Raw genomic sequence first — 27,434 nt, 5'->3', positions numbered from 1 at the left:
GTAGAAAATCCTTTTTTAAGCCAGGTATGCACATATTCATGCAGGCAAAGCAAAGAGGAGTGAGCAGTATTAATTAAATTTAAATTAATTAAAGGTTAGTCTAATTTTTATTTGATTGAAAGTGGAGACTAGCATGGGAGCATTGCACAATAAATAAAAAAAAAATCTGCATAAGGACTGGAAAATATGGAAAAGCATGGGCAGAAAACCTTCATATTTTGACTCTGCTCTCACAAGAACATTTGCAAGATGTTTCACCATCTTTATTGTTCTTCTGGGCTCTTTCTTTGCTTGCTGAGCATTCCTTTTAGACACAGCCCAGCAGAAAAGGAGGGATTACTTCACATCTCTTTCAAGCAATACTGTTCCCCAAACCTATCCATGCTCTTGCTGCTGTCCTGATGCCAGCATGGTTTGTGTGTCCAGGTTCAGTTTGTGGCCAGGCACAGTCCCAGGCTCTGCACTGTAGTTATGCCAACGTGCCCAAGAATTTCCCACCTTATGAGATGGCAGCAGCACAAAGAGCTGCAGAAATCCATTCTAGCCCTTCCACAGTGCTTTCACATCCCTAGGGAAAAATCCACCCCCTTTTGGGGAAGTAGAATTTGTGGTTAAGCAAAGATTGATGGTTCATTTTGACACATTTTGATCAAAGCACTTATAAAGTACTTTTTTTGCTTTGATGCACCTTGTTCTGAGTGAAAGGTATTTGTGCAGAAAAGCCCCAGGCATGAAGGATTTGGCCCTTCATGAGTGAGGATCTGAGTGAACAGTGGGTAAAGCCAGGAAAGATTATGTTCTTTTCACTCAGTTTTGAATCAAGTCTCAGTGGAAACTTACATTCTAGGCTTCCCTACACTTGTGAATTTTGCTGCTCCTTCCCTTCTGTCAATGGAGCTGAATGCTCTCTGCAAGGAGAAAGCTGACAGGGGGCCAAGGAAGTGGTTGTAGCCTGTATTCACTTGTGAGATCATGTTTTGGGGCTTGAGAGGGAGCCAAGCTGGAGAAGATACTGCTGAACTCATCCAGAGTTCCAGGTACTGCTCAGAGCCCTGAGGTGCTGAACAAACCTGAGCCAGAGCCTGCCAATGCTAGGTTTGTCCAGCCTGGGACAGAGGCTGCAGGGGCTGCCCAGGGACCTCAGGCAGGCAGGCAGTGGGCTGGTGTGGCTCTTGAGACACAGCAGTGACAGTGACAGGCAGGTCACAGCAGGGAAAAGCCTTCCAAGGGACGATGGTCACTCACTGGACCTAGAGCCTGGCAGGAGCTGTGGAGATTTAGCTTGGAAATTTTCAAAATGTAACAGGGCAAGGTCCTGAGCAACCTGATCACAACTTGAAGTTTTTCCTAGCTTTGGAGATAGCTGTAAAAGTGGACCAGATTTTCAGAGGTTTCCTCTAAAATATTTATTCTTTTATAATTCTAACATGATAGAGCATCTTTAGAAAGGTTTTTTCCTTTTACCCATCTGGTTCACCGTGTGATCCCAGAAATGGCTGTTTAAGCACAGATATTGGGGAGGCAGTAATTGTGGCATGAAAAAAAATAGGATGAAAAGGGGAAAAGCAGCAGCCAAAGGAATTCTCCTGGATAGGTTTGGGTGCTGGACACACGGAAAGTGGGAGTGTGACCCCAGGAATTCCTGGCATTTGTCATTGACTTTTGCTTTGTGCCAAGAGCACCACCACAGCACTAACAGCTTGGGGATCACTTTCCTCATGGACACCATATGGGAACAGGAGAGCAGACTAAGATCACGCTCTGCAGTACTAATTGCTTAAATCTGCATAACAGCCAGGGATTGGGAGATCTGTGTGGGAAGTCAGGGATGGTGTAATGGATCAGTGCCATGTACAAAGACCAGGGTGGATCAGCATCAAAACTCCACATCCCAGCTTTGGTACAAAAAAATGTCAACTCTTAATCCTGTCTTTTGATAAATGTTTCCTTCTCATGATTCTGTTACACCACTCCCTACATCTTAATTAATGTGTAATCCTATAGCTCTGTATTTGAAAGACAGACAGAAATAGAAAAAATACTGCAGTAATCACACTGGAGGAGGGAAAGAAGCACATATGGAATGCATATGTATGTGGGGAGGCACATTGAGAATCCTGCAGAAATAAGGAAATAACTGAAAAAACTGTTGTAAATACTAAAAACTAGCAATTCCCAATACAAATCTTAATTTTTTTTTTTAAAGGTAATAAATCAAGGGTGTATGTTCAGCCTTTAGGTCGTTCTTGGATTTTAATAAGCTCGAGTTCAAAGCAGGACATGTGGAGTCTTCTTGTAAGTAATAATAGGACTCACTAAAAAGCCTACGGAGTGATTGAAAATCATAATTTCTGAACTGTTCCATTCCAGATGTGTTACTGGTGTGCCCATGAGCACAGTCTGCAACAAACCAGTGCTGGGATGTTGCCTGCCTGTGCTTTTGTCTGCTGTGGGAACAAATGTTTGCATCTGGACAAAGTCTGCTCCCCTAGTGCACCTTAGGGAGGAAAGCAGGATTTCTCCTGGCCTTACTATTAGAAAAAATACTTTTTTCCTTAATTGAAAGAGTTTATAGTAATTTAAAAGTGTATGATGAACACTTTTTGTCTCTTCCTTTTCCCCGTTTTTCTCATTGCTCTCATATTCACCGTTAAATAAAGGCCAAAAAGAGAGTGGCTCACAAGAGCAGATGAAGTGGCTATTTCCTGAGGGTTTTTTTTCTATTTTGAAAAAGCCCAAACCCTCAGAATACTGGCAGTGTAAGCCTGGGAGCATGACACTTTTGAGTGGAATAGCTGCTTTGCTGCACCAGAACAAAACTGCAGTGGATTTGCTCTTGCTATGATCTGTGGCTTTGGGGGTTGATGCTGTCCCTAGAATTAGCACTACCAAAGGTGATGCTCCCAGGAATTCAGCCAGGAATTCTGCAATTGGCAGAATAACGGCTGGAAAACGCAACTAAAGGGTTATTTGTACCCATGTGCTGTCGAAGGTAGATAATTCCTCATTCCTCCCCCAAAGCAGACGGGAAGAGGACGAGTGGGTGGGAACAGGAATGACAAGGCTGGTGTGATGAGTGTGTCCTCCTCTGCTCAGCCCTGCTCTCAGTCTGCCCCACACCACTGACACAGCACCTGAAGGCTCTGCTGCTTCCCCAGGGCACAGGGGAGCCTTGGGTGGCTGCAGGAGGAGGGGATGTCACAACCAAGTTGCAGGATCCAAGTAGGAATTTGCTTTTGGCTGTAGTAGTTTTGTTTCCGGTAATTCATGCTGCGGGCTCCTGGTCAAGCCCATCCCTCTGCGTGTCTTTCCTGCTCCCCTCTCTTGTTTATTGGATAGTAAACACCAAAGATTTTCTCAGAATATGTGTGTTGGGAACAGCCTGAATGCTCTTGTAACATGATTGCATATGGGATGATGTGCCCTTTTCCCCTTTCCCATTTCCATGTTAGTTACTAAGCCAACACTTCTTTCTTTGTTTTTTTATTTTTTATTATAAAACTGGAGTACAAATGCTGGCTTCCTTTCACACTGTTAAAAAGAAAAAAACAAACTTGTGGATAACAATACTATATAAAAACCAGTTTTGTATTCTCCTGGCTTCCTGGGAAGAAAAAGAAGAGGAAGGATCTGGGCTTTGGTAATCCATTTTTTGGGAAATGCATACCTTGAAGATCTTTCCAGGTTATGGGGTTTGGATTTTTTTTTCTCCTTTATCCTAACTTTATTTGCATTCCTATTTTACCTGGTAATTCCCAAGCCTGGACTGAACCTGAATGTAAATTTTGGTTCTCAATGTGTAAGGGGTGTAACCAATTTCAACTGCCTAATTTCAGAAGAGTTCTTCCAGAAAGGTCATCTCACTCCTACTGAATGACAGATATGTATTTGTTTTATCAAGAATGCTTATAAACACAGGTCCTCCCAGTTGATGTTGCTCAGGAAATTAATTAATTAGTGATGTCTAAATCTCACTGTGTTCAGTGAAAACACTACAAGGTTCTGTGTCTGGCCTTAGAAATTATGTTATTAAAGATTTAGGGAACTACTTCTGGTAGATACAGGCTGCTAATTCCTGCAGGGGGAAAGAATATTTCATGGAAATCACCAATAATATAAAATTGCCTAAACAACATGAGTAGAAGCTATTGATGGCACTGACCCAAGACAAATTACTGCTTTGCTCATGTTTGCTGCTCCTGCTGAGCCCCCGTGTAACCCCAGCCCTGTGGAAGTGCTGTGGGCACAGAACCCACCAGCTCCATGCCCAGGGACATCTGCAGGCACAAAGCTCTGCTCTGCAAGCTAACAGAGCTCCTCAGGGCAGCTACTCCCCTGTGTCCACTGCTTCTGCAGATGAGTAATGACAGGCTCTTGTTTATTCCTCTGAACATGCACTTCTCCAGAGCAGCGTTTTTCCCATGCCTCGACAGTGTTTGTGGGTAATGCCTTTCCTGACTGCGTTCAAGTACTGCAAGCTGAACTTGAATTCTGCAAGATATTACATAATAAAAAAAATAGATTAATCTGATCCCCACAACACTGCAATTGCCTGAGATAGAACAGTTTTGTGGGGAAATGGGTTGGTTTCCAGTTGGTGAAGCTTTGACTATTTTACAGGCTCTGTTTGTTGGTGAAACAAATGATAATCCTGATTTCTGTGAATTGCTTTGAAACAATTTGCAGAATTGTGGATAAACTCTGGGATGTAAGAGTGAGATAATCCTGTTCTCCCAGGCCCCAGGCCATACAGTAGAACCTCTGCAGTTCCCAGAGGAGCTGAATAGGTTCACCCCTGGCAGCATTTCAAAAGTAAACAGCCATTTCTGCTTTCCTCTGTGTACCTTTGTCTGCTAGGAAAGATATTGAAGTGCTGGAGGAGTGCCATTGTTTGCAATAGTTGTTATGACTAGCACTGAGTATTCTGAGGGTGAGGTGTGCTACAAAAACTACTCAGTGAAGCCTTAAGGGCTGGACAGACCATCCAACTGTAACTGAAGATAATTGCCCTTAATAGAAAAATGAAATGCAGTCATCATTTCTGTCTTGTTTTACAGAAAAAAAGATAATGATGATGATAAAGGTAACTTTGGTGTTCAGTATCCCTGCCCAGTTTTTCAAATTTGCATTTACAACTTCAAGAATTACTGCAAAAGTTGGATTTTCAAGGAAAAAAAACACAGCAAATTTTAAATTGCCATTAGATGAAAAAGATACAATTGTGGAAGGCAACGCAGCCAGAAACTTCAGCGTACCAAACTTTTTTATACAAAATCAATACTTAAAATTCCTGAGAAGCTTTTATTACTAGACAGCTACAGACCATGACCTGCCTACACTGCCTATCAGGATTTATGGTTTAAATATGATTTTTCATTGTTTTCAGTGCTTTTGGGGTGGATTTATTTTTGCATGCAAAAACTGTAGCGGAAGGTGCGAAGTGGTATGTAACAGTGTGTGAAAGGAACTTACACAAGCATTTGGATAGCTGTGCAGATATTCTTGGACCAACCTCTAAATCAATTAAGTCCAGATCAGGTCATTCATGAATCACAAATCGTTCCCAGATGAGGACTTTTCCGTGAGCATGAAAAATAAATCTCCATAATCAAACCCAGGACTGCCACTTGCCTGCAGTGGTGGTGTCAGAGGAAAGGGATGAAGGAGCACAGAAATTAAATTCTATTCACATGAATTTTTCTCTCAGACGAAACACTTTGGGACAGTAAAGACTCCCTGCAATATTTCTGCTGTTGCTGCTACATAGAGGGATTTTTGTTGTCAATGAGGTATCACTGGGACTTCATTTAACCCTGGGGGGACTTTGCCTGTCTTCCAAGAGGGAAAATGCACGAGTGTGGATGCTGTACCTGGGGGAAAGTAGAGAATGAAAATGCCAAGACATAGATGGTCAAACAGTGACAGTGGCATGTTGCATTTATGGGAAATTACAAGGGAGAACTCTCTGGCTGGTTCAAGAGAACTACAAAAAAAACCCTCCAAGCTTGGATACCTTTGGCAGCGTGTCTCAACCATAAACTTCCTTTGCATTGACTGAGCTGCCATTTTCTATGAAATCATAACAGAAATACATTTATTTTATTATATTTTTGGGACGGACTTACTATTTTTAGGCGGGAAGGACTGCATAAAAAGCTGTTTAGTTAGGTAACATGTTATACTTTTATTTTAGTCTGGCAGATTTCTGAAATTCCAGGCATTTTTGGCTTCCTCTAGAAAGCAAACTCCTGCCTTTCAGGCAAGTGCTGTGAGTGTTTGAACTTTTCAAACTTTCTTCTGCCTTCTGAGCCCTTTTGACAGATGTCTGACAGAGTTAATAATCTTAGATATCCTTGAATACCTGGTTCAGGACAAGCAGATCATCAGGCAATGAAAACTTCCTTCACACTTTGTCCACAGTGACTTATCCACCAATATTTGTCATGACTCAAGGCAACCTCCCCATTTCTACCAAAATTCTCTGAAGAACCAGGATTTTCAAGGGGGTGAAAGGAAAGGATTGTGTAAATATGTGAGGAATTACCAGAAAAAATACAATTTGATTTAAAGGTTCATTTAAAAGAATACAAATACAAGTCAGACTCCTTTAAACATGTTTTTGAAGAATTAATGGTTTAGTGTTCCTATTGCTGTAATACATAAACTTTGAGTGATATCACATAGGGTTTCCTCTCTTTAATTATCTAAAAGGCACTTTTTTATTCATGTTAGAGTTTGAATTTGAGCATGGTCTCTCTTTGCAGAGAAGAGAGGCACAATACAGCAGTGGACAGCAGAATTGGGTTTGGCTGGGTAGTTTCAAAAAGAATGTTTTGTATTTGAGAAACTGGAACAATGACTCTGTTCCAAAGCCATTAATATGATTCTGGTGACAGAAAAGGTGAATAAATAATAGGAATAATGTCTTCTAATGGCACTATGTCTAAACTAGGTGATTATTTAAAAGCTAATTATTTCAACTGCTAACAATACATCAAGTGAGGTTCCTCATTAAGGTAACTCTTTAATCATGAGGGATTGAGCTGATATGGACGTGTTTGACAGAGAAATGAAACATTTCCAGCAGAATTCTTAAAGAAGTCAATGCTATGGTATTTTGTATGGCATTCTTGGGGCTTTTAAGTGAAAATCATGGTTGATAAACATCTTAAGACTGATTTCCAGAAGTGAGATCTGCAGACAATGGAATCTGCAGTAGGAGGAACAGATGAAGCACAAGAACTGGTGTGCAAATTTCTCACTATTTACAAACAGAGGAACTCTTGAAAAATAGGAGTTGACTACTTAGGAACACTCTGGATGGCTGATGTTCCAACAGTTAGCCAGCCCTGTTATAAAAGTGCAGCTTAAAAAAAAAAGTCATACCTTATTCAGGCCACTTGAGGAAAGGCTTATCAAAAATTCTGGCAGTTGTGCAAAAAATCAAGAAGAAAACTAAGTTGTTGAAAGATTGTACTGAAGTTCCTCTTGCCACAGCATAGGAGACAGATGCTGGAGGGCTCTCACTTCAGAAACCAGCGTTTCTTGAAAATTAGGAAAGGAGTTTGGAACTCATGTTTCTTCCAATAGGCAGTGTTTGTTTTGATAAATTGGTATTTTTCATGCAGCGAGACAGGCACAGTAGAAGGAGTTTGGCAACCCACATTGCCTTTGAAGATAAAATAAATCATAGCACTGCATATGTGGAAAGAAGGGCTTTGAGAGCTGTTAGGAAGGCAGTGCATGTGACTGGTCAAACATGTGTACTCCGTTCGCTCCGTGATATTTGGGAGAACACATTCGCCACATCAATGCAATAAATATTGCTGCAGTAAAACGCCCTTGTCAGGAATCCTTGGCTTGGGTAGCACAGTGCTGGAAGTTCATGTCCCAAGGCAGGGCCTGGTGCCCACACTGTCCCCTTCCCTGGTGAGCACGCAGGGGACAGCCTGCCTGGTGCCACGTCCCGTGCTGCTCCTGAGGAGGTGTGCAGGATCCCACAGCAATGGGCACCTCAGGGAATGCCCACAAGCAGCTGGGATGTGCAGTTAAATATTCCTGGTACCAGCAGCAGTTGCAATGCTGAGGTGTTTCTGAGCATCTGGGCACAGTGAGCACCACGTACATTGATTTGGTTTTTGGGGTTCTTGCACAGAATGTGCATTGCCAGTGAATTTTTCACACCCCTGGCTTAGTTTTCTCCAGGTTTTACCCTAATGCTACAGTTCCTGAGTTTAGATTGGTAATGACATGTCAGTGTTCTTTTAAAAATGTTGCTGACCCTTCTGCTTGAAGGCACATGGGGGATTAGAACCAACCAGCCAGAGCAATGCTTGAGCTGTTTCAGCACAACCAAGGTGTGCCTGAATACACAGGAAACCATAACCAGATCAGACCTTTGTTGTGTCTTAGCTCTGCTCAGAATCACCACCAGAACCAGCTTGCTGTGTGCATCCTCCTCTGTGTACATGATGGTAGGATTTTATGGACTTCTTGTTCCTGGCAGGCTGTAGCTGACCAATGCTTTGAAAGTAATCAAAGAGTTGCAGGGACAGTTCCACCAAAACACATTGATCCTTTTCCTGTTCTCTAAGATGACCAGAAGCACTAATAAGTAAGAATGTTACTTAGAGAGAACATGGCTTAGGTCTGTCTCTAGGGATCTGAACATGGACACTGCCTTGGCTCTTGCCCTCGTGTCAGTGGCTGCAACAAGAGCCTGAGTGCTTCACCCGAGATCCCATCATGAGATAGCAGAATCAGAACTATGGTTTGGGGGTTATTGAACTCTGGTGCAGGATTTCCTCTCCTCCAGTTTTCTTCTTCTCTGTGCTCTCCAAATACAGAGTACCCAATCTCTGGAACTTTGCTTAAAGAAAGAATGTTAATCAAAGGCAACCCTCAGGACCTGGTACAGGTGGTTTGGATGTATTAATTCATGAGCAGATTCCTATAAAGAAAATTTTTACAGTTAAGAATTCAAATGCTTAGATTCAATCTGTTTCTCAGTTGTAGTGTCTTAAAACCACTGAAAACGTGACCTTTAGCTGACCCATGACTATCCAAATGGACACCAGAAGGAGCTGCAAACTGGCTTCATTGTGAAATTAATGGATTCCTCTTCTGTGATAGATACAGGGAAACAAACTACAGATTTAGAAAACATCTCTTTGGGAGCTGCATCTTAATGATATCAGAATTGAATAAATATATGCATGGTTCCAGGAATCTCCTAATGGAGCCTCTGGGCTTTGATTTTTACATCTGCTTTTCTGTGGTTTTGTAGCTCACCTCATGCACTAGCCATTCAATATATATTTTATATTGCTACAATAGTTTGCACATTTATTTTTTAATGACGAAAGGCTCCCACCCTCTTCACATCTGCATTGGAAGTATTTGCGTAGCTGAAGGCCTGCAGTGGTAAATGAAGACAGCTCTCCTCTAGAGCAGGACAGATTGCCAGGCCTGGAGCACCAAAGGGAAGCAGTGAGACACTGAAGCATTTCCAAATTCAGTCACTTCTTTGTGGTGGGGGTGAGAGGAGTAATTGTAAAAACAAGACAGCTAAATCAAAAAGGAACTATTAAAAAAAATTATGATTATTTAATTTGTGGCAGTAGAGCAAAGATTTCCTGGACAGTTGTGGCAAAAGCACCATTAACAAAACACACAAATACTCAGTAACCTAAGGGAGAGTTGGTTCACACTCTGAGAAACAGCTTTAGCAGAAATTATTAGTTGAGAAATATGACTTGTAGTCTAATGGAATATCCATTATAACCAGTAAAAGGGAACTTCTCACCTTCTCAAGTGTTATTTCATTGTTTAACATACTGGCCCTTTAGTGTCTACATTATCTTGTCCATATAGGATTTTTTAAAAAATATTTATGGGAAGAATGGAGTCTGAATGTCAAAGCCTTCTAATCTTTATTGTTAAAGGGCTCGAAGTTCAGTCATTTCCATTTCTGTTGCTCGAGACATCTGCAGGAAGTGTGAGCCAAGGTTTCCACTTACCAGTGACCGATGATAGCACATGGGAAAGGTATTTAGATCCCTGAAGTAACACAGAGGTGCACAAGGAGTTTTTAGACCTACACATCTACCTAAATTCTGAAAGCAGTGTGTTCAGGAAATGACCAGCAACTGGTCTGTAATAAAATGAGTAAGGATCCTACTGAAATAAAATGAGGGAACTAAACCAGAAAACTTAGATAAGGTGAGGGGTGTTTGATGTGGACATTGGTGCCACTCCAGGCTAAAACCCAGGAAGAGCCCAAGGTGTTTAGCCACAGAGGTGTTTCCCATGGCAAAACAGGAGCCAAGACTTGAACCTCATCCCAAACCTCTCTTGGAGCTCAGTTGTGCTACCAACAATGTGCATGGATCCCTCATCTGCTGAGATAGCTTTGAAGTGCACATCAAGGCACATCTGTCCTCTAAAGCACTGCTGAAAACCTTGGAAATCAAACTGCTCTTTAAAATGTCCTTTTCAGCAAAGTTTGGAAGATACTACTGCAAGGTAAACAGAGAGTGCAATATGCTTTGTTTAACTTGCTTAGCATTTTAAATCTCTCAATCCTGACATTTCTTTGTAGCATAAAGCTCTCCAGATCAGGTTATATATTATGCATTGTAAAACTCTACTAGTGAAAACAAACATTCTTTCCAGAGTCATCTGTTTGCAATTTTCCTTGATTACCCTTCCAATAGATTTCAAGCTGTGGATTGAAAGATTTAATGTTCATATGGATAGAATTTGTTCCTTTTCTAACGATAACTTTTAGCTACATTATTCAGCCTTAAGTCAGCCTGCATTTCACTTTTGTCAAGACAAACGGTTTTGTCATCTTAAATCAAATTGTCATGATGGTGCTCAGCAATCTGTCACAGCAGAGTTATTTTTGTCTGGCTGTTCTGACAGCCAGCTCCTAAAAACAGCCCCTGAGTGCGTGTGAACGCTGCTGGGTGGTGCCAGGGGGGATCAATGCAGGGGTGACAGAAAGGAGAAGGATCTGCAGCTGAACTTGGCTCCCAGGCTTTACAGGAATTTTGGATGTAGGGAGAATCACAGTCAACACAACGGTGTCCCCAGAAGCTCTCACATCTCTTCTCTTCCCCCTCTGTTGAGGCTGAAAACTTAAATTCTTCCAAAGCTCCTTTCTACATCGTTTTCTTTGGTTTTGATCATGTATTGTTTTTATTGCTGTTAACAACAGAAAACTGAGCTTTTGGTACTGGGAATTCCAATGAGTGCTATGGAACCCTGACAGAATTAGAGCAGATTTGTACATATATGGTTTTACATTGAATAGAGTAAGAACTGGAACTAATTTGTTGTTACAAAAGTAAAAGTACAAATGTCCTCAAAATAGTATCTTAGAACAAGAGTGATTCTGAGGACACCTAACTATGCTAATGTTAACATGTTGAAAGATGAAAGAGCATTAAATTCTAACTTTTGAAATTAATCCTTTTATGATATATCAGATTTTAAGGCTTGATTCTTAATTGAAAACATACATTAGTTGTATGTGAAATTAATTCTATCTATAATTTTTAAAGAGTTGTACTTCAAATTAGCTTAACACCTTCTAGTACAAATTAAGATTAGGTAAACAGAGTCACTGAGGAATATCACTACTGACTTTTTCTCTAAATATGGTAAAAATTGTCTCATGGTTGTTAACTGTTCCCAGATGGAATAATGGTAGTTCAATGCTAAAATCCAGCACACAGACCTTTCAGGTATATGCTGTGGTTTATAGGTTTATTTGGAAATCTCTATATTTAACTTTTCCCTAGTCTGAGTTTGATACATTATTTCTCATTTTCATTCTTTTCCTCTACTCAGAATGGACTGATTTTTACATTAATTGGCACACTGGCACCACAGTCCCAAAACCAAACCATTTGAAAGTGGAATTCATGTAGAAAAAATTGGGATTTTTCTTCTCTAAGGAGAAAACACAACAATAACACCTGTAGCACACCACTCAAGGGCTAAATCTACCTCAATGTCAAAGAAAGAACCCAGTCTGAATTTTTTTTTGTGAACATTTAAAATAAAATGAAAGCATGTGGGACTGGGGAAGATGTGAATTAAGCATTCTTCATAACAAAGCTTGATTCTTTTTTAAAAACCCCAAAACTGCACAGTGTCTTTTAAAAAAGAATACGGAAAAATAGTATGTGAAGTGGTTTTATACAATAAATAATCCATTTTCTATAAATGTACAAAATCAGTTATACAGCAAGTAAGAAACCGATACAAATGCAATAACTGAAAGATATATTTAATTTTATAACTGTAATAATTTATTTATGAAATATATCCACATATATATAAAATATATCATATGTTTTGGCAAAGACCTCCCTTTCTTGTTTCAAACAAAAACTATTACCACTGGTTTAAGCCCTATATAAACATTTTTACTGTTGATTTCCTTTCGCTTTTCTTTTGGTCTACATCTTTACTCTTATAAAATATAATTTAACAACATGGGGTTACAGTTTAACCTATGTGCCCTGGGGAAAGCCTGCATGAATGTCAGCCAACCCCCCAAAAAAATTTGCAATGTCACAAGTAAGGGATTTTCTCTCTTTTTAAATAATACAGAACAAGATTTGCAAAAGTTACTCTTTTCCCCTTGCTTACTCTCACATCCTTGTAGCAAAAAGAAGTCCATAATTTCTGAAGAACTCATTTACACTGCAAAATGTCCAGGGTTGGATTGAATCCTTATTGCTGAGTTTCCAGGTTGTTTGGTGCTGCTGTTTCAATGGAGAGATCAAGGTGGTGTTTGCAGCTCTGGCAAAGCCCAGTGGATGTGCAGGGCTGGGACAGCAAATGGCCAGCACAGAAATGACTCTGATGGCAGGAAGTTCCACAGTCCTACCCTTGCATCTGTAGGAAAATTCTTTGGGATGAATAACTGAAGTTCTGTTCACAGTGCGTCCCTAAATAAGTGTTTTTGGATGGAACTTCCTAGTGCAGGAATAATTTGTGCCTAAATTAGGTAATCTATTGAATACTCAATGTATACTCTTAACTTGCTATAGTTTATAATAATATTTATATTAGCCATTCATATTTATTCTGCATAGATACTTTCATTTAAACATCTGCCACGAAGTTACAATATGATGATTCAGGCTTGCATACATTAACAAGAGAAATATTTTGTATCTGTTTATTCTTAATGAGAACTCATGTAGAGGCAATCTCCCTCTAACTCCCCACATTCTCCACTTGCAGTTGCCTGCACAGAGCTGTGGATGGATTCTTCAGACACACAGCAAGCAGTAAGTGGAACAGTTTCTATTGTACTTGTTTAAATCACAGAGAAAAACGTTTTCCTGAAGCTTTGCATGGCTGAAGTTTGGGTCTGCCTTTGTAGTTTTCCTCTAGAGTGATACATTCCCTGCCAGGTTACATGATAAAGGTTATCCTTTGCTGAGGCTCTCACGAGGGGAGAAAAGCTTCTTCATACAGGTTCCTGTGCCCTCAGAGTGGCACTGCTGAAATGGAAGTGTTGCCTACTGCTGAATTCTCCACTGGCATCACACTGAAGCATCAAGTTTGTCCATCTCAAGGGAGAGTTGTGGTTTAAGTTCTTGTTTCTGAGCTCCAGCAAATAAATGTTAAAGCTTTAAAACAAAGAAACAAACAAATACAGCCAAAGTATTTAATATTCAGCACTAAGTCCCTGAGAAAACTGTGATTCCCCTCCTTGGTTATGTGTGCACAGAGTGAACTCTACACAGTTGTCCAATTAGCTCTGCTCAGATAATCACAGCAATAAATTCCGCTTGGGGATTTCTAATCTAAGTGCTTCCCTTCACAGCAAAATGTTTGGGGCAATGGTGTGACTTTTTAGCAGCAGTAATATTTGAAACTGGCTACTAGATGACAGTAACCTCTTTATACCTCACATCAAAAGCAGATTTACTTTTCCCTCCAGACACTTTTCCCACAAAGTTTTTCCTGTTTCTTTACCTTAACTTCAACTTTTACTGGAGCACTGCACTGGGACGTGTGGCTTAATTTGTTGCAGTGCTAAATGAGCAAAAAGATGATAGACAGGAACAGCCCTTGCCCTAAAAAAAAAGCCAAAATATGTATTGGCTTATAGCCAAATAATCCAACTTTTGAAGGAGTTACATCAGTGTGAGGAAGATTGTAGTAGTTCTGTGTATAGTAAAGGCTTTTTTAGAAATTAAATTTAGAAAAAAACAAAAACAACAACTACTCATGGGCCAAATTCTTTCCTTATTCAGGAAGGAGTGAAAATATTCAGTTGAAAGAATTAAGAGTTCTGCAAGTACCAAGAACATTTATGGAAAGTTAATATTTCTTTTCAACGTCTGTAACGTACCTGATTGTTCAGAATCCTCCAAACACTCTGTGCTACTGAATGGAATTGTGTTCCTCTTCCCTGCATTGGTCTTTCTCCTCTGTCTTTTTCATTGATCCATGACTTCTGTAGAACAGAGATTTCCTAAGCTTGTCACTGTGTTCTCACCAAATGACAATTTCATGCTCTTTGTCAGACTGCATAAAACATTCTAGACCAGTGCAATGTTCAGCATGTCCCTACCTGGACAGATCTGCTCTTTGGAAAGCACCACATCATAAAAAGCAACAGCAAAAAGAACATTCCAAGCAGTGCTGGCTGGCTCTGGCCTATTTCCTTCACTTGTTAAACTCTGATGTGACACAGGAGTTTTCTTGCTTTTTATTTCCTGTTCACTCCCCCATCCCACTGAAGGGGAAGAGAAGCAGCATGAGTGGAAGTGCTTGGCTGCTGGCCAGGGTTAACCCCCCACAACTGCAGAGGGGAATTCTATTTAAAAATCAATAGATCCTTTAATCAGTTTCACTTGACAAATGCAACTTGATGCATTTATCTCCATGAAATGGCCTAACCATGTGGCCAGGTTGCAGCATGAAGGAAAGACACTCACCTCCTTCTGTCCTGCACTCTTCTGCAGAACTGCAAACACTGCTTGTCGTGAGCATCTGAACAGGAGCATCGGGATGAGGGCTGGGAAGGACTTTGAGTCTGGTCTGTAGACCTTTTGCCTCTGAAGCTGCCTCTGTAGTTAGACAATCCATATGGCACAGTCCTCCTGTGGTGAGAATCACACACATTGTGTATTTTAGGAACCAATTAAAATGATGTTCAGTCTGTTTGCTATTTTAGCAAAGAGATCTGTTGATGGAGAGCAATGAATAGTGGCACAAAAATCGAACCCTATGCTCATGTAAGATATTCTCCCTGTACCAGGTTATAACTTCTGCTCCATCAGCTCAGGCTTTCATCAAGTTATAAACTAGGAATCAGAATTAATTGGTAACTATGCTATCAAAAAAAAGAAATTGAAATACCTAAGAGATGATGCAAATACATCCCCAGGTTATTGTTTATTTTACTCTTTATTCCTGTGTTGTGTTGGTTTTCCTCCCCCGATGCACAAAATTCATTAAACTCAGTGTCATAGCTGGTATGAAGTGACAGGAGCTGTGCTGATTTCACCAGATCAATAACATTGGATAGTTGTCATGTAGTCTGTCATGGTTCTGAGCCTGATTTGCCATTAATTTTATCAAGAAATGGAGAAAACTGTCAGCATGATTCATTTACTGCATCGTGTTTGTAACACAACCCTTGGAGTTATAAATGTTAGAGACTGCCAGTAATCTTCCCTGGATGGCTCTACCTTTCTGTGAGAGATCCTATTCTGTGCTGCAGCACACCAAGAAATAGTAGGAGGTACCTCTCTTTACTTGCCTGCATTGTTTGCTCTTTAATGGGTTATGGTCAATATTATTATCAGAAAAGGACATGTTTACATCCCCAAAAAGGGTTGGATAGTTTGGACTGATGTCTGAAATTAATCTCCTCCACGTTGTTAAAGAATCTCAATTGACAGCAGCTGCACTCCCCATGAAACTTCTGGAGACTCATAAAAGTTCCTGAGGACTTGAGGGATGGGCTAAGCAACCCACAAATCCACAAACAGTAAAAATCTGAAGAGAATCTCATGTTCAAAAGCGAGAAAGAGGAGGGGAGGAGTGAAGAAAAAAAAAAAAAGAAAAGGCAGGGAAGAGGAAGTCAGAGTCAATCTAGAAAGGTTACAGAAAGGTTACAGAACAAAGCCTGAATAATGAGTCTGGAACCACTACCTTCACATAGCTCTGCTTCTTTCATTTGCTTTCATAAAAACATCATTAGGCTGCTAATGGGAAAGCTGCAAATTTTCCATTTTCCCACACACATGGTGGGCTGAAAGGTTCAGAAACATTATTTTCCTAATCTCTACAATAATTTTTGATGCAACACCAGTACAGTTGATGCAAATCATTTACTCAAACCTCTGCACTCACAGTACATTTGTACCAGTGCACCTTCCCTTTCACAGCCTGAACCTGTCAGAGTTAGACTGATCCTAAAATCATCCTGAGAGACAGGAAATCATGAGCAATATTTCTGTGTTCAGAGCCCGACAGATGGGTTTTCTCCAGCAGATCCTGGTCTGCCTCTGTGCAGAAACTGTTCCATGTTTTCACCACTTTACTGCTATGCCAGGAGACTGGGAGAGACCAAGAATACCCATAGTTGTCTTTATAGACTTTAGGACTTGATTTTGGCCTCCCTTCTAAAATTCATTTAAAAAGCTTTTCATTGACTTTAAGATTAGGAGCAAGTTCCATTTTGCAATTTAAGAGTAGTAATAATGCTATATTGTCATCTGCTTTAGAATAATGAATGTGGAATGGCTAATGTAGGAAAGTTCTGACATAAATAATTGCTCTATTTTTGTATTTTTTACACATTCGTGATTTTTATGAAGTAAGAACTTCATAAAAAGGGAATATTTAGAGGCAGGAGTGAGGGAAAGCTCCTTTATTTTTAACAGTGGCAAACCCTCTATGAAAACTCTCTAGTAAAATTCTGTTATTCCACTTCCTGCTCAAACTGAGACTGAAATGGAAAGATGAATTTTGTGTGTTTTAGACAAATGTGAGAGCTCTGTTTAATGACAGATAGTTTGCCAGGGCATAAAGAAGCTTGTTGCAGCTTTTGCAGATGTCAATCCCACATGATGCTGACGAGACATGAAATCCTGCAATACGGTGTTCTCATTATTTAAAGTGGTTCCTTGCTCAAAAGTTCACTCTTCCAAAATATGGTGCTGCTTCTTTTCACTGTAATTCTCTAAACCAAAAGCTCTGTGGGACTGAGCTGCAGTTTGCTCTGTGTCAGAGGCTCTGCCTGAACAGCCAGGGAGAAGGAAGGGTATGAGTTTTATTCTTAATTGCTGTGATTTGCAAATTAATGGACCAACCAGAATTGCCATCAACTTTCAATTTTACCTTAATCCATCACGATGTGAACTACAGTGATTGAGGAAGGGGCCCAATTACCAATCTGCTGCCTTTCCTAAGAGACAGTAAATTCCAGCAAACAGGGAGGAGTGGAGGATATAATTATAATTACAAGTGATAAGAGCCATGAATCACAGCCTTAAGCAAAGGAGGAAATTGATATTTGAGATACTGCTTCTGATCTTTTAATGAAGTAGTTTATGCTTCATAGCTTCAAAAATATATTCAAGGCTACTTCATTCTCAGTGGACCAGAAATATGTGCCAATGCAACAACATTTTCAAGTGTTTCAAATGTCAAAGGATTTTTACCAGAATGTCCAAGTGAAGTGTTTGTGTGAATTAAAGTGCAGATTTTCCAATCAGAGATGGAAATACAATAATACTCCCAATGTGCCTGGGTTTGATTTCTAGTCCAAAAATTCAAGCCCAAACCAGATACACTTCAACAGCAGCCCAAAGTCTTTCTGGCAATAACCACGAAGAGCTTGATGAATTGGATGTCCCCAGGGCAGTCTGTGTCCCCTCAGTGAAGATGAGGCTCAGCTGGAGTAGGGCAGAGGCAGAACTGTGGGGATCCTGAACTACCAGTTCCTTACCCTGTGTAAGTGTGGTTAGAACCCAGTCCCTGGCCAAAGTATTGGCTAGGAGCCATTTACTTTTTTTTTTTTTTAATTTCTCTGCAGCATCCATAGGTTTTTAATTAATTTATTTTTTTAAGGTTTACATTTCACAAGAAAATTTGAATTCCTGACCTTTAACTCAGTATGCAGCTTTTCTTCCTTTAGGAGAATAAAATTCTCCTGATGCAAACTGAAATGGGTTTAAGACACATTCAAAGCTCAGGTGTGCTGTGAATCCTTTATGCCTTTCTTCTCTCCAAAGTGGAGAATAAGCAGACCCAGCTATTTCTGGATCAGCCTTTCCAAGGTAGTACTTTGAACTGATTGGCAACATCCAAATCTGTGATTTCTGAGGAATTACTCTCTTTTGTGGGGTTCATTATCAAAACTGCAGCCAGCCAGTGAGTGCATAGAAGTTTTTAACTGCATGCTCAGTTTTTAAGCACTTTCTAACACAGAGAAGATCTGAGTCTAAGGAAAGAGTTTCTTCTTCAGTATAAGCTACTTGTTCTTTACCCTGTATGCAAAAAAACCCCAAAAAAACAAGCTAGCACAACTCTCCAATCCTTGCAGTTATTCCATGTGTTGTAATTCTGATTAGTCAGTGCAACAGATAATTAACTGAAGATAATCCCACTTATAATAGAGCAGCACAAAACTAATCACAGCACAGTGTGTTCTCTTTGGATTGGATATCAGATGCTGAAATAACCTAGATAATTTCTGTACTTTGCATCCACGAAATGCAGGCAGAAAAGTTCTCACCCTAAAAGCCAGTTAGCTCTTGGAGCAAGGTTTTGCCATTAAATTATCAGAAATATGCATTTGTTTGTTGAAAAAAGATAAGAAGTACCAAATTGTTGGTACCAAGTAAATGTTCCACTGAACAGCCATTGTGAACCAGTGAAAATTTTCCACAGAAGAAAACTGTTGAAGGATTAATGCCTTTGGGTTGAATTGGGAAGTGTGATTTGCCTGAGTCCTGCTGTCCCCCATTCACAGTGAAAGCTCAGAATTCAGGCAGACAAATCCAATTGGTTCATTTTAATTTTTATAATGTGTGGCTGAGTTTCTCATGCTATGTTATAATTGACCTATGAGCTGCTATTATTTTCTACTTTCCCAGCTACTTAAACACAGCAGATACCTCCAGGGCACTGGAGAGTTTCAGCCAAAACAAAGGGATGAGGGGGTTGCAGCAATCATCTTAGATGCTGTGATTTCACTATTCAGCAATATATTTTCTGGCACACATCCAGGCCAGCAAGGCTCCCAAAAGTCTCCAGTCTTTTCAGACAATCCCAAAATATATGAGATCCCTGTAAGGACTACTGAGAACAAAGAACACAGAAAGGAAGCAGAATTTACCATCATCCAAGTAAGACAAAATGTCCCCAGAATGAAGGATGATGCTTGGGGGAAATAACAGATATTTCTGTGTAGTAGCTTTATAGATGAAGAGATCATTGGCTGCTCTGAAGTTGGCTCCAGCTCTTCCTGGAACAGGCATGGTTTTTAGGAGTTCACAATAGAGGTACCTCCCATATTAACCCTTCCTTATCATTATTTAAGGAATAAAACACCTCCCAAGAATGACTTGTTGGTTGAGTCATCCTGACCTCGTTCTCAGAAGCTACACTTTTTCTGAGTAGCTTTTTGCAGTTATTCTCAAGTGAAGCTACTTTTATCCTTCATAGCCACACCTTTCTTGTCCACATCCTCAATTCAGTAGTGCTCACTGTTTCTAGATACCTAACAGGCTGCTATTATCCAAAAATATGTACCTCCACGACCTTGCTATCTTACCCTTTAATTAATACTTGCTAATTTGTGAGGATGCAAATTAGTTGGAGTTCATTAGTTGCAGCTAAATCAGGCACTAAGCCAAGGATTGCACATATCTGCTCCATCCTCCAGGTTCACTGACCACGTGAGTTCCTTGGTTTTCCTCCCCCTGGGGCTTCATGGTACCCAAGTGTCCAACAGTGTGAGAATTTGGGGGATTTTTATTATTCTCCATCCTCCTCCTGTAGCTGTCAAAGGGATATCACATGTTTTGGTTCTCAAATATCATCAGAACAATATCTGAGTTGTAGAGGGAAAAGCTGGGGTATATATCTTGAGGTAAGCAATATTTAGGAACCTGGGGGGTGTCCATGAACACCCCAAATTCCCAGAGAGGCTGGGTAGAGCTCACCTGACCTAATGAACTGAGCCAGTGTTTCATGATAAGATACATGACGTTTAACTTATACAAATAAATAAAATTTGGAGCAGCATTTTCTGTCTGTCAGGCCCAAACTCCCATTATTCCCTTTCTCCCTCTGACTGGCAGTCAGTATTATTAGTAAGTGGTTCTTACCATTCAGTGAGGTGCAAAACCACTGAGGTAAATCCTAAAAGGCAGAGCAGCTGGGAAATACGGATGAAAGGAATCAAATTAAGATTTTTTTCAAACTAAAACTCAGAGTGCTTATTGCTGCTTCTGGAGCCACCACAGCAGTGCAAACAAGGAACACACACTGATGTTCCTACCCCTCTCTCCAGCCTGTATAGTTCAAAATCCACCACTGGTTTAAAAACAAATAAAGCAAAAACCTGGGGGAAAATAAACACATGGTGTTAAAATATAAGACTGGTGAAAGTGACTGTGGTTTGACAGCCCTCGAGAGTGTTTATTCTTAGAATTAGACCAGCATGAACAGCAGCAGTGAAATTTCAAAGCCCTGGCTATCAGCGTGTCTCATCCCTGACCTCATCTTCTCAGGGCAGCTCCTGCAGGGATGTGGGATTGGAAGTGCAGAGCCAAAGCGTTTCAGCTCCTCCTGAGACACTGCTGGAAAACATCAGTCCTGGGAGCACTGTCAGCAAGCTCAGAGGAGATATTCTGCTTCTAGACTGAGGAGGGCATGCAAGCCATGCACACTTCAGACAGCAAGGCACTGAAAGTGTGTAGTCAGTACACACAAAAATAACTCTTTGAATAGCAGCCCTAAAATCAAATCAGTTTGTCCACAATAAAATATAACAATTGCAGCAGGAGCCTCTTACTGTGCTCAATAAATCTACTTGAAATATTAATTTGACATGAAGATTTTGAAGACAAACAGATTTCTTGTGAACATGTGGATAGTAAAGATTGCAAAATCAGGGCGAGCTTCATTCAGAAAAATAAAATCAACGCAACAAAGATTCATCACTTCAGTTTTGGCACTTGGTTCTGATGGTTAACCATGTGCACTGTTCAGCTGACAGATCAGCTTCCTTATTTGAGCTTCCTGGCTGGCAGCCACAGTTTTATCATCATGCCTTTGGCTAGCAGGGATTTTCAATCTGATCTAGAGTTTATAACCACCTGCTTAATTGTTTTGCTGAACAAGAGATCTTTAGCTGTGTACTTTTATTTCCAGTTAAATACAGGATGTAATATGTATTTATTTAATGATTAATATAATTATCCAGAATTGGGGTAATTGTAATAATTTAGAACATCAATTAATGTCCATAAGGATTAAAAGCATCTTCCATTTTGTTATGTGGACTTCTGTTGAACAAAATTCACTCGCTAAAGAGATTCAGGTAACAAAAGGATGTTATGAAGGAAAAGCTGGCCAGCAGAACATGCAGTTAGAGCTGAGCAACCAATGAGTTGTATGAAATCTTTTCTTTTATAACACCATCCCGAGACATCATCTGTGAGTGTGAGTAAAACTGGGAGTGAAGTGATGATAGAGTACAAATTGCTTCCATTCTGAGATGACTTTCTGATTGTAACTAAGTCACTAATGAGCAAAGATCATTGACTGGGAGCTGTTGCAGAGCTGAGTGCATGCAGGATCAGCTCAGTCTGTTCAGCTCCTGACAAACCCATCCATCATCACCTACAGGAACCACCACAAGGATTCAAGTGTCTGAAAAGCCTTTCTCACCTCAGCCAGTGGTCACCTGAGGTCAGGAAAACACATTTCTATTGGCAGCTATCCGGAGCCAACTTGTTGCTAAGGATTATCTGACTTGCATGTGTTACAGAAACAGATTTCTTCATTAAGTGACAAAAGATCAGATCCTTCCAGTGTCCCCATGTGCTCACACAGCACGGCACACTCACCAGATCCTCTCCCAGTGTATCCCACACAGCAGAGACATGTCCTGTCCATGTCCTTGTCCCCCAGAGGAAACAGAACATGTGTTAACTACTGAGGATCAGAGCAGCAACAGCGTTAGATCAAAATCTGCCTTTTACTTTGTTCATCCAATTTTCCTGATTCCAAAATTCATGTAATTGGCAGACAGAACTCTTAGATCATCATGTAACTGGTCTTTACAATGTGGTCATAGAATTTCACTCAGTTACTCCTCTTTTGATCATTGTAACAAATACCAAAATGACATGTCATTTAGGGAAAAAAAACACTTTTGCTTTCATTTAGACCCTTCAAAATAAATATTCTTATTTTTGGTGCTTAGTTTGAGTGAGGAATTCTCCTTGGAAATGTCTGGCTTATTGCCATAAATTCTCATTATAGTTTTATTTTAGAATTGAAGACGACTCAAGTGTCTGGTATTGTGCCCTCATGACAGTAACACTTCCTTAGGAGTTGTCACCTTTAAATCTATCACTAATCATTCTGGGCATGGATAAAACTTCATGCAGCAACAGTAATGTTATTAATTGAACTGTTATTAATTAACTGTTGTGATTTCTGTTGGATGCACAACCTCAGTTCATATTGAAATATAGGACCACTCTGAAGAAGTGCAGATCTAAAAATAGTCTTGCTCGTATTTTCTTCTCTTGCCTATATTTTCTTCTTTAACTTACAAAATTGAGCATCAAGCTGTGTCTGTATTACATCAGTGGATAGTGTTTAAAAGCCAGTTCACTCTTTAAAATGTGTCTGTAGCTACAGATCAAGATAAGCACAATTAATCACTTGACAACAAAAATACATTGCAAAGTAATTGCTGGTAATCAATCTTATCAATGAGAACAGTTTACCAACTTTTAATTACCTTTGTTATGCAACCTTTGTCTACACCACATCATTGCATTATTCTCTTCTGACTTACCTGCCTTTCTTTAGGTCATCTTCTTTTCCACTTAAGGCTCCCACTGTTCCAGCATAAAAGACTCACTGTGTCAAAACACCACTGATGCTCTCCGTGGTCAGGACTAGCAGCAGTGCTTCAGAGTCAAGTATAAAGCAATACTCAAAACATGTGTGCAGAGATAATTTCTCATTTAATTGGCAAAAGCTGCAGGGAGTCAGAGGCTCCACATTCTGCAATTTTGTGCTTTTCTACAACTGTCACCCTGCTGATCTAAGTGGTTTCTCAGCAGGGATAGAAATAGACCTTCTATTGTCACTCTGCCTCCAACAGCTTCAATAAAAACTTTAACTGCTTTTCCAGAAAAGGAGGAGAGGCCATGACCAAGATTTGTTTTGAATATATTACAACAATGCTTACCAGCTCCTGGTGGGAAAAGTAAAAGAAGCCAGAGGAAGAATTAAAGTCTGTCTTTAAAGTATAGAGGCAAGAGTAGCCTGAAAACAGAAAGTACTGAGGAATTTTTGTGGTGAACAAGAAATGATAAAGTGAAATAATTAGGTTGGGGGTGGGGAAGGAAGAAAGAAAAAAATAGGAAGCAATTGTAGTGTTTGATGAAGAGGAAAGAAAAATAAGCAAGAAAAATACCAGAATCAACAGATGTCAAGAAAACTTCTCCAAACTTTAACACCAACTTTCTGGCCTCTCACTGTGTCTGTGATCCTCCAAGTTGCATTAGAGCCAAATTTTCAGTAAATATAAAAGCTTTCCACAACATGTGTACGAGAGCAATGTAAAAGCCCCATTTACAACCAGCCAGTCTGTGCAGATCCAGTGGTTACTTCCATTTCAAAGAAGTAGTGTAACTTGCCTGGAATATTAAATTGCCCAAGCAGGCCTGGCTCCCCTCATTCACATCCAGAAGTACTTTTCGAGCTCCTGAGATGTTATTCCAAGTCAATCACCAGAGCACGACTAGTGTTCATGGCACATGAAATCTTAAATCCTGCTCCTGTTGCACTGCAATGCTTCAAAATGCCCAATACACTTATTTTACTGTTTACCTCTGCCCTGGGAGCATTCCTAGGAAGAATCCTGGGATTTTTGAAAATCCCAACTGCACTGGTTCAGCGAGAGATTTGCACCTCTGTCACCTGTCCTTGGAGCAGGACAGCAAAGCTGCCCAGTTCAGACACTTACAGAGTGCAGCAAATTCAGTCCCTACTGGACTAATTCCAGATTAATTTCACCATCACCCACCCCCTCTTCGTTAACCCCAGAGGGCTCCCAGCATCCCAGTTCTGCCAGGTCCAACAGCATTGTTAGGTTATACGAGTTCATGTCTTTGGAGAGCAAAGCTACATTAGCTAAAATGTATCATTCTGTGGGAATATTTAATACTGAAATTGAATGTATGCATTCCATGGTTTGCATAGAAATGTCCCACCACATGGCAAAAAAATTATAAAAAGGAATTTCCTAGTCCTCATATTATATCATTTCAGGTTAACCTGTACCCAGTGGGGGTAGACTTCACAGATCAGAGAGGTTTGCTGCTATTTTATGTACAACTTACTTCAGTGAAGAAAGCAAAGACTTAGAGCCCCAACTGTTTGATATTTGGATAATTATACATACTTCATTGCTAATTCTACAGGTATCATGAAAACATCATATACCTCTATTTTCTAATGTTTTTGTTCTTTCTTGTGATAGTGGTACAAAACTTTCATGTAGGCAAATTCTCCACATCACTGAATTAATGCACACTAAATAATTTTGTCACTGGAATGAAAATTACAAGTCCTATAGACTTAGAACAGGATATCCTAAAAAAAAAAAAAAAAGTGTGTGTTTAAAATTAGCAGAAGTCTATTTATTCAGTGCGTAGGGGAAAAGGAATGTCATTCCCCCATTTTCACTGGTAAGCTCTGACTTAAATTTACCCGAGTCATAAATATTTGGCTAAAATAACCCTAAGTAATCCTTGGGTGGATTAGTGCAGGTATGGAACTCGAAGCATTGAATGACTTGTGTGAATACATGATACTTACAGGTTGGTAGAAGTTCAAAAGACGTCATCAGCCGTGGCCTCTCGCCAGGACACACACGTGAATTCACAAATTAAGTGCCCTAACCCCCATTTGACTTAACCTATTTTACTGCTACTTTCTATTTTTCCACTCCTTTTGTTATTTTAATCTCATTAAAAGCTTTGCAACCGATTCAAAGGCAGGAATGATTACAAGTGTTCCCAAACTGCAGCCACTGGAGTACCTGGTGGTATGTGTAGAAGTTCACACCACAGAGTCTGAAAACCTTTAATTCCTGAAGTCATTTGTTTTCACGTTCATCTGATCTCATTATTTTTTTCGTGAACTGATCGCTCTGCTTGCTCCAGGACTGAAACCTATTAGCCTGTGAGAATCTTTACAAACCTGAAGTCTGTTTTGGTTACTCAGCAAGACAGGATATATACAGTGGAGTAGGAAAAGGAGGCCTCTAGCCTTTAGGATGTAGGCAAAGTGTCACTCTTCCTGGATGCTTTCTTCCCTCTGAGCACTGTCAGAACAGACAGCAGAGCAGCTTTTCTGCACGTGTGCTCCACCCCCACCGCCCTGTGCGCAGCTCAGCACTTCCAACCCAGGGGAAATGCCTTCAAAAGTTGGTTTTATTACGAGTTGAAACAAAAGCTTGTATTTCCCTAGAGCACGGTTGTAAAACCTTCTGTTGTAACATCTTAAAATCTGGCACATCGAATTTTTCAAACGTTATCTTAACGTCTCGGTATTTTTCCACATTAATTTGTATCCAAACTAGTACAGTTGCACACAGACACACATTATTCTTGCTCTCCCAAGCGATGGGATGTTCGAACCGGATTTCTCCAGGGAAATCCCCGCTTTTCTCTGCTGTCCCCCTGCCCGGCACGCTGCGCTCCCTGTCCCCGCGGTGTGCGGGGTGCCGGGCGGGGCAGGTGCCGGCCCAGGGGGGCTCGGGGGGCTGCGCTGGGCTCCCCCGGCCCGCCCCGACCCCGCCCGGCTGTCCCCGCCTCCGGCTGCCCCCGCTGGGTCCCGGGGCTCCCCGCCCGCTGCCCGCCCGCCATTTCCCGCACTCACTCGGGGGTGTTGATCCAGATGATGTCGAGGTGGCAGTAGTACACGCACTCCTTGTCCTTGTAGGTGTAGCAAGTGCAGCGGCGGGCCCGGTGCCGCAGCGCTCCGCCGTCCGCCCTGGCCCTGCCGCCCGCCGCCGCTCCGCTCTCGTCCCGCTCGCGGTGCCCCGGGCTGGCCGCCGGCAGCGCGGAGCGGGGCCGGGGCAGAGCGGACCCTGCAAGAGCCGCGCTCAGCTCCCATCGGTTCCCGGCTGTTCCCAGCCCCCCGGCCCCGCACAGCCCTTCCCGCAGCCCCGGCACGGCCCCGAGCCAGCCCCGCTCCCTGCCGAGTCCCGGCAGCACCGTTATGTTCGCGTTCGCCCGGCGGCATCGCCAGCCCGGCGGCGTTTAAACCTACGGACGGCCAAAGGTGTCTTTGGCGGCTGGTTCTGTACCGCGCACCGGAGTGGGCTGCTGCTTACAGCCTTTTGGAAGGAGAAAAGAAAAAAAAAAGGAAAAAAAAAAAAAGCAGCAAAAAAAAATCCCAGCCAGCCTTTCTTTGTGTGCATGCGTGGAAATGGGCAAAGAAAGAAAGAAATTCGCGTTACCTGCAGTCGACGTAATCGTAAGTCCAAAGAGGAACAATAAACCCAGCTCCATTAAACCCAAATTGCACGCTGGTTAACTGCAGGCAAAGGTGAAGTGCAGGCGCGACTGAACCGTTCCAGGAGGAATCACTTCAGGTTGGAGGCAGGGAATATCCTGGGGCTGGCGGCACACGCTGCTGCCGGGAGTTAGTTCCCACACGGAGGTGTGATTAGCACTTCTCCCTCGCAGTTATTTCCCTCCAGTGCAGACTTAATCCTGAAGGGGAGAGTGTTGTCAAAAGAAGGGAAGATCCATCGCTTGGCTTTTCCCACACACACCTCCCACCCCACCCCCAAATCTGATCAGCGAGCGGAGCTGCTGTTTTCCAGCTGCAGACGCCTCCCACCCGCCGGCAGCTGCCGGCCTCCCCCGGAGCGCGGCCCCGCGCCGCCCCCGCTGCCCCGCAGGTAGAGCCGCGCCGGGGCAGCACATCCTGCCGGGCAGGCACAGCCCGCAGCGCTGCCGCTGCCGCTCGGGGGTCAGCGCTGCCGAATGACCTGAGCCTGCTGCTCCGCGCCTCATCCCTGCGTGATTTTATGGCGTGTGCGATAAAAATGCAGCTTTGGGGTTCAAAGCTGGGCTGTGGATTTTAGAGTTCTTTGGGGCTTCCCGCCCCCCCCACCC

General features: G+C 41.5%; 1 protein-coding gene and 1 long non-coding RNA gene across 3 annotated transcripts in view; one reads left to right on the top strand and one right to left on the bottom strand.

Moving 5' to 3' along the window:
• Nucleotides 1-13,063: 13,063 nt before the first annotated feature.
• LOC146428568 (uncharacterized) overlaps nt 13,064-27,434 on the top strand; it is a 61,012-nt gene continuing 46,641 nt past the window's right edge. For both annotated transcript variants that reach the window (XR_014855998.1, XR_014855997.1), the window contains exon 1: nt 13,064-13,310. This is a non-coding gene — a long non-coding RNA (uncharacterized LOC146428568). The remainder of the gene's footprint in view (nt 13,311-27,434) is intronic.
• On the bottom strand, nt 13,485-27,123 carry EDN3 (endothelin 3). Its single transcript, XM_085079265.1, has 5 exons — nt 26,771-27,123; nt 26,188-26,398; nt 14,973-15,137; nt 14,384-14,488; nt 13,485-13,655 (listed from the first exon to the last, which is right to left on the bottom strand). Exons 1-4 carry the CDS (start codon nt 26,820-26,822, stop codon nt 14,416-14,418), a joined length of 501 nt encoding a protein of 166 aa, XP_084935391.1. The 5' UTR covers nt 26,823-27,123; the 3' UTR covers nt 13,485-13,655; nt 14,384-14,415.

Source organism: Lichenostomus cassidix, chromosome 20, assembly GCF_008360975.1.
Source record: "Lichenostomus cassidix isolate B80296 chromosome 20, HeHo_3.0, whole genome shotgun sequence".
Lineage (NCBI taxonomy): Eukaryota > Metazoa > Chordata > Aves > Passeriformes > Meliphagidae > Lichenostomus > Lichenostomus cassidix.
This window is presented reverse-complemented; position numbering and strand designations above follow the sequence as displayed.

Excerpts from the sequence above, each read along its gene's own strand:
- EDN3 (XM_085079265.1), bottom strand. The coding sequence starts at position 26,822 with ATGGAGCTGGGTTTATTGTTCCTCTTTGGACTTACGATTACGTCGACT. Across the intron at positions 15,138-26,187 it reads ATCTGGATCAACACCCCCGA|GAGGACTGTGCCATATGGAT; the intron begins GTGAGTGCGGGA and ends TTCTCACCACAG. Across the intron at positions 14,489-14,972 it reads AGAGTGCAGGACAGAAGGAG|AAGTCATGGATCAATGAAAA; the intron begins GTGAGTGTCTTT and ends TCTGTTCTACAG.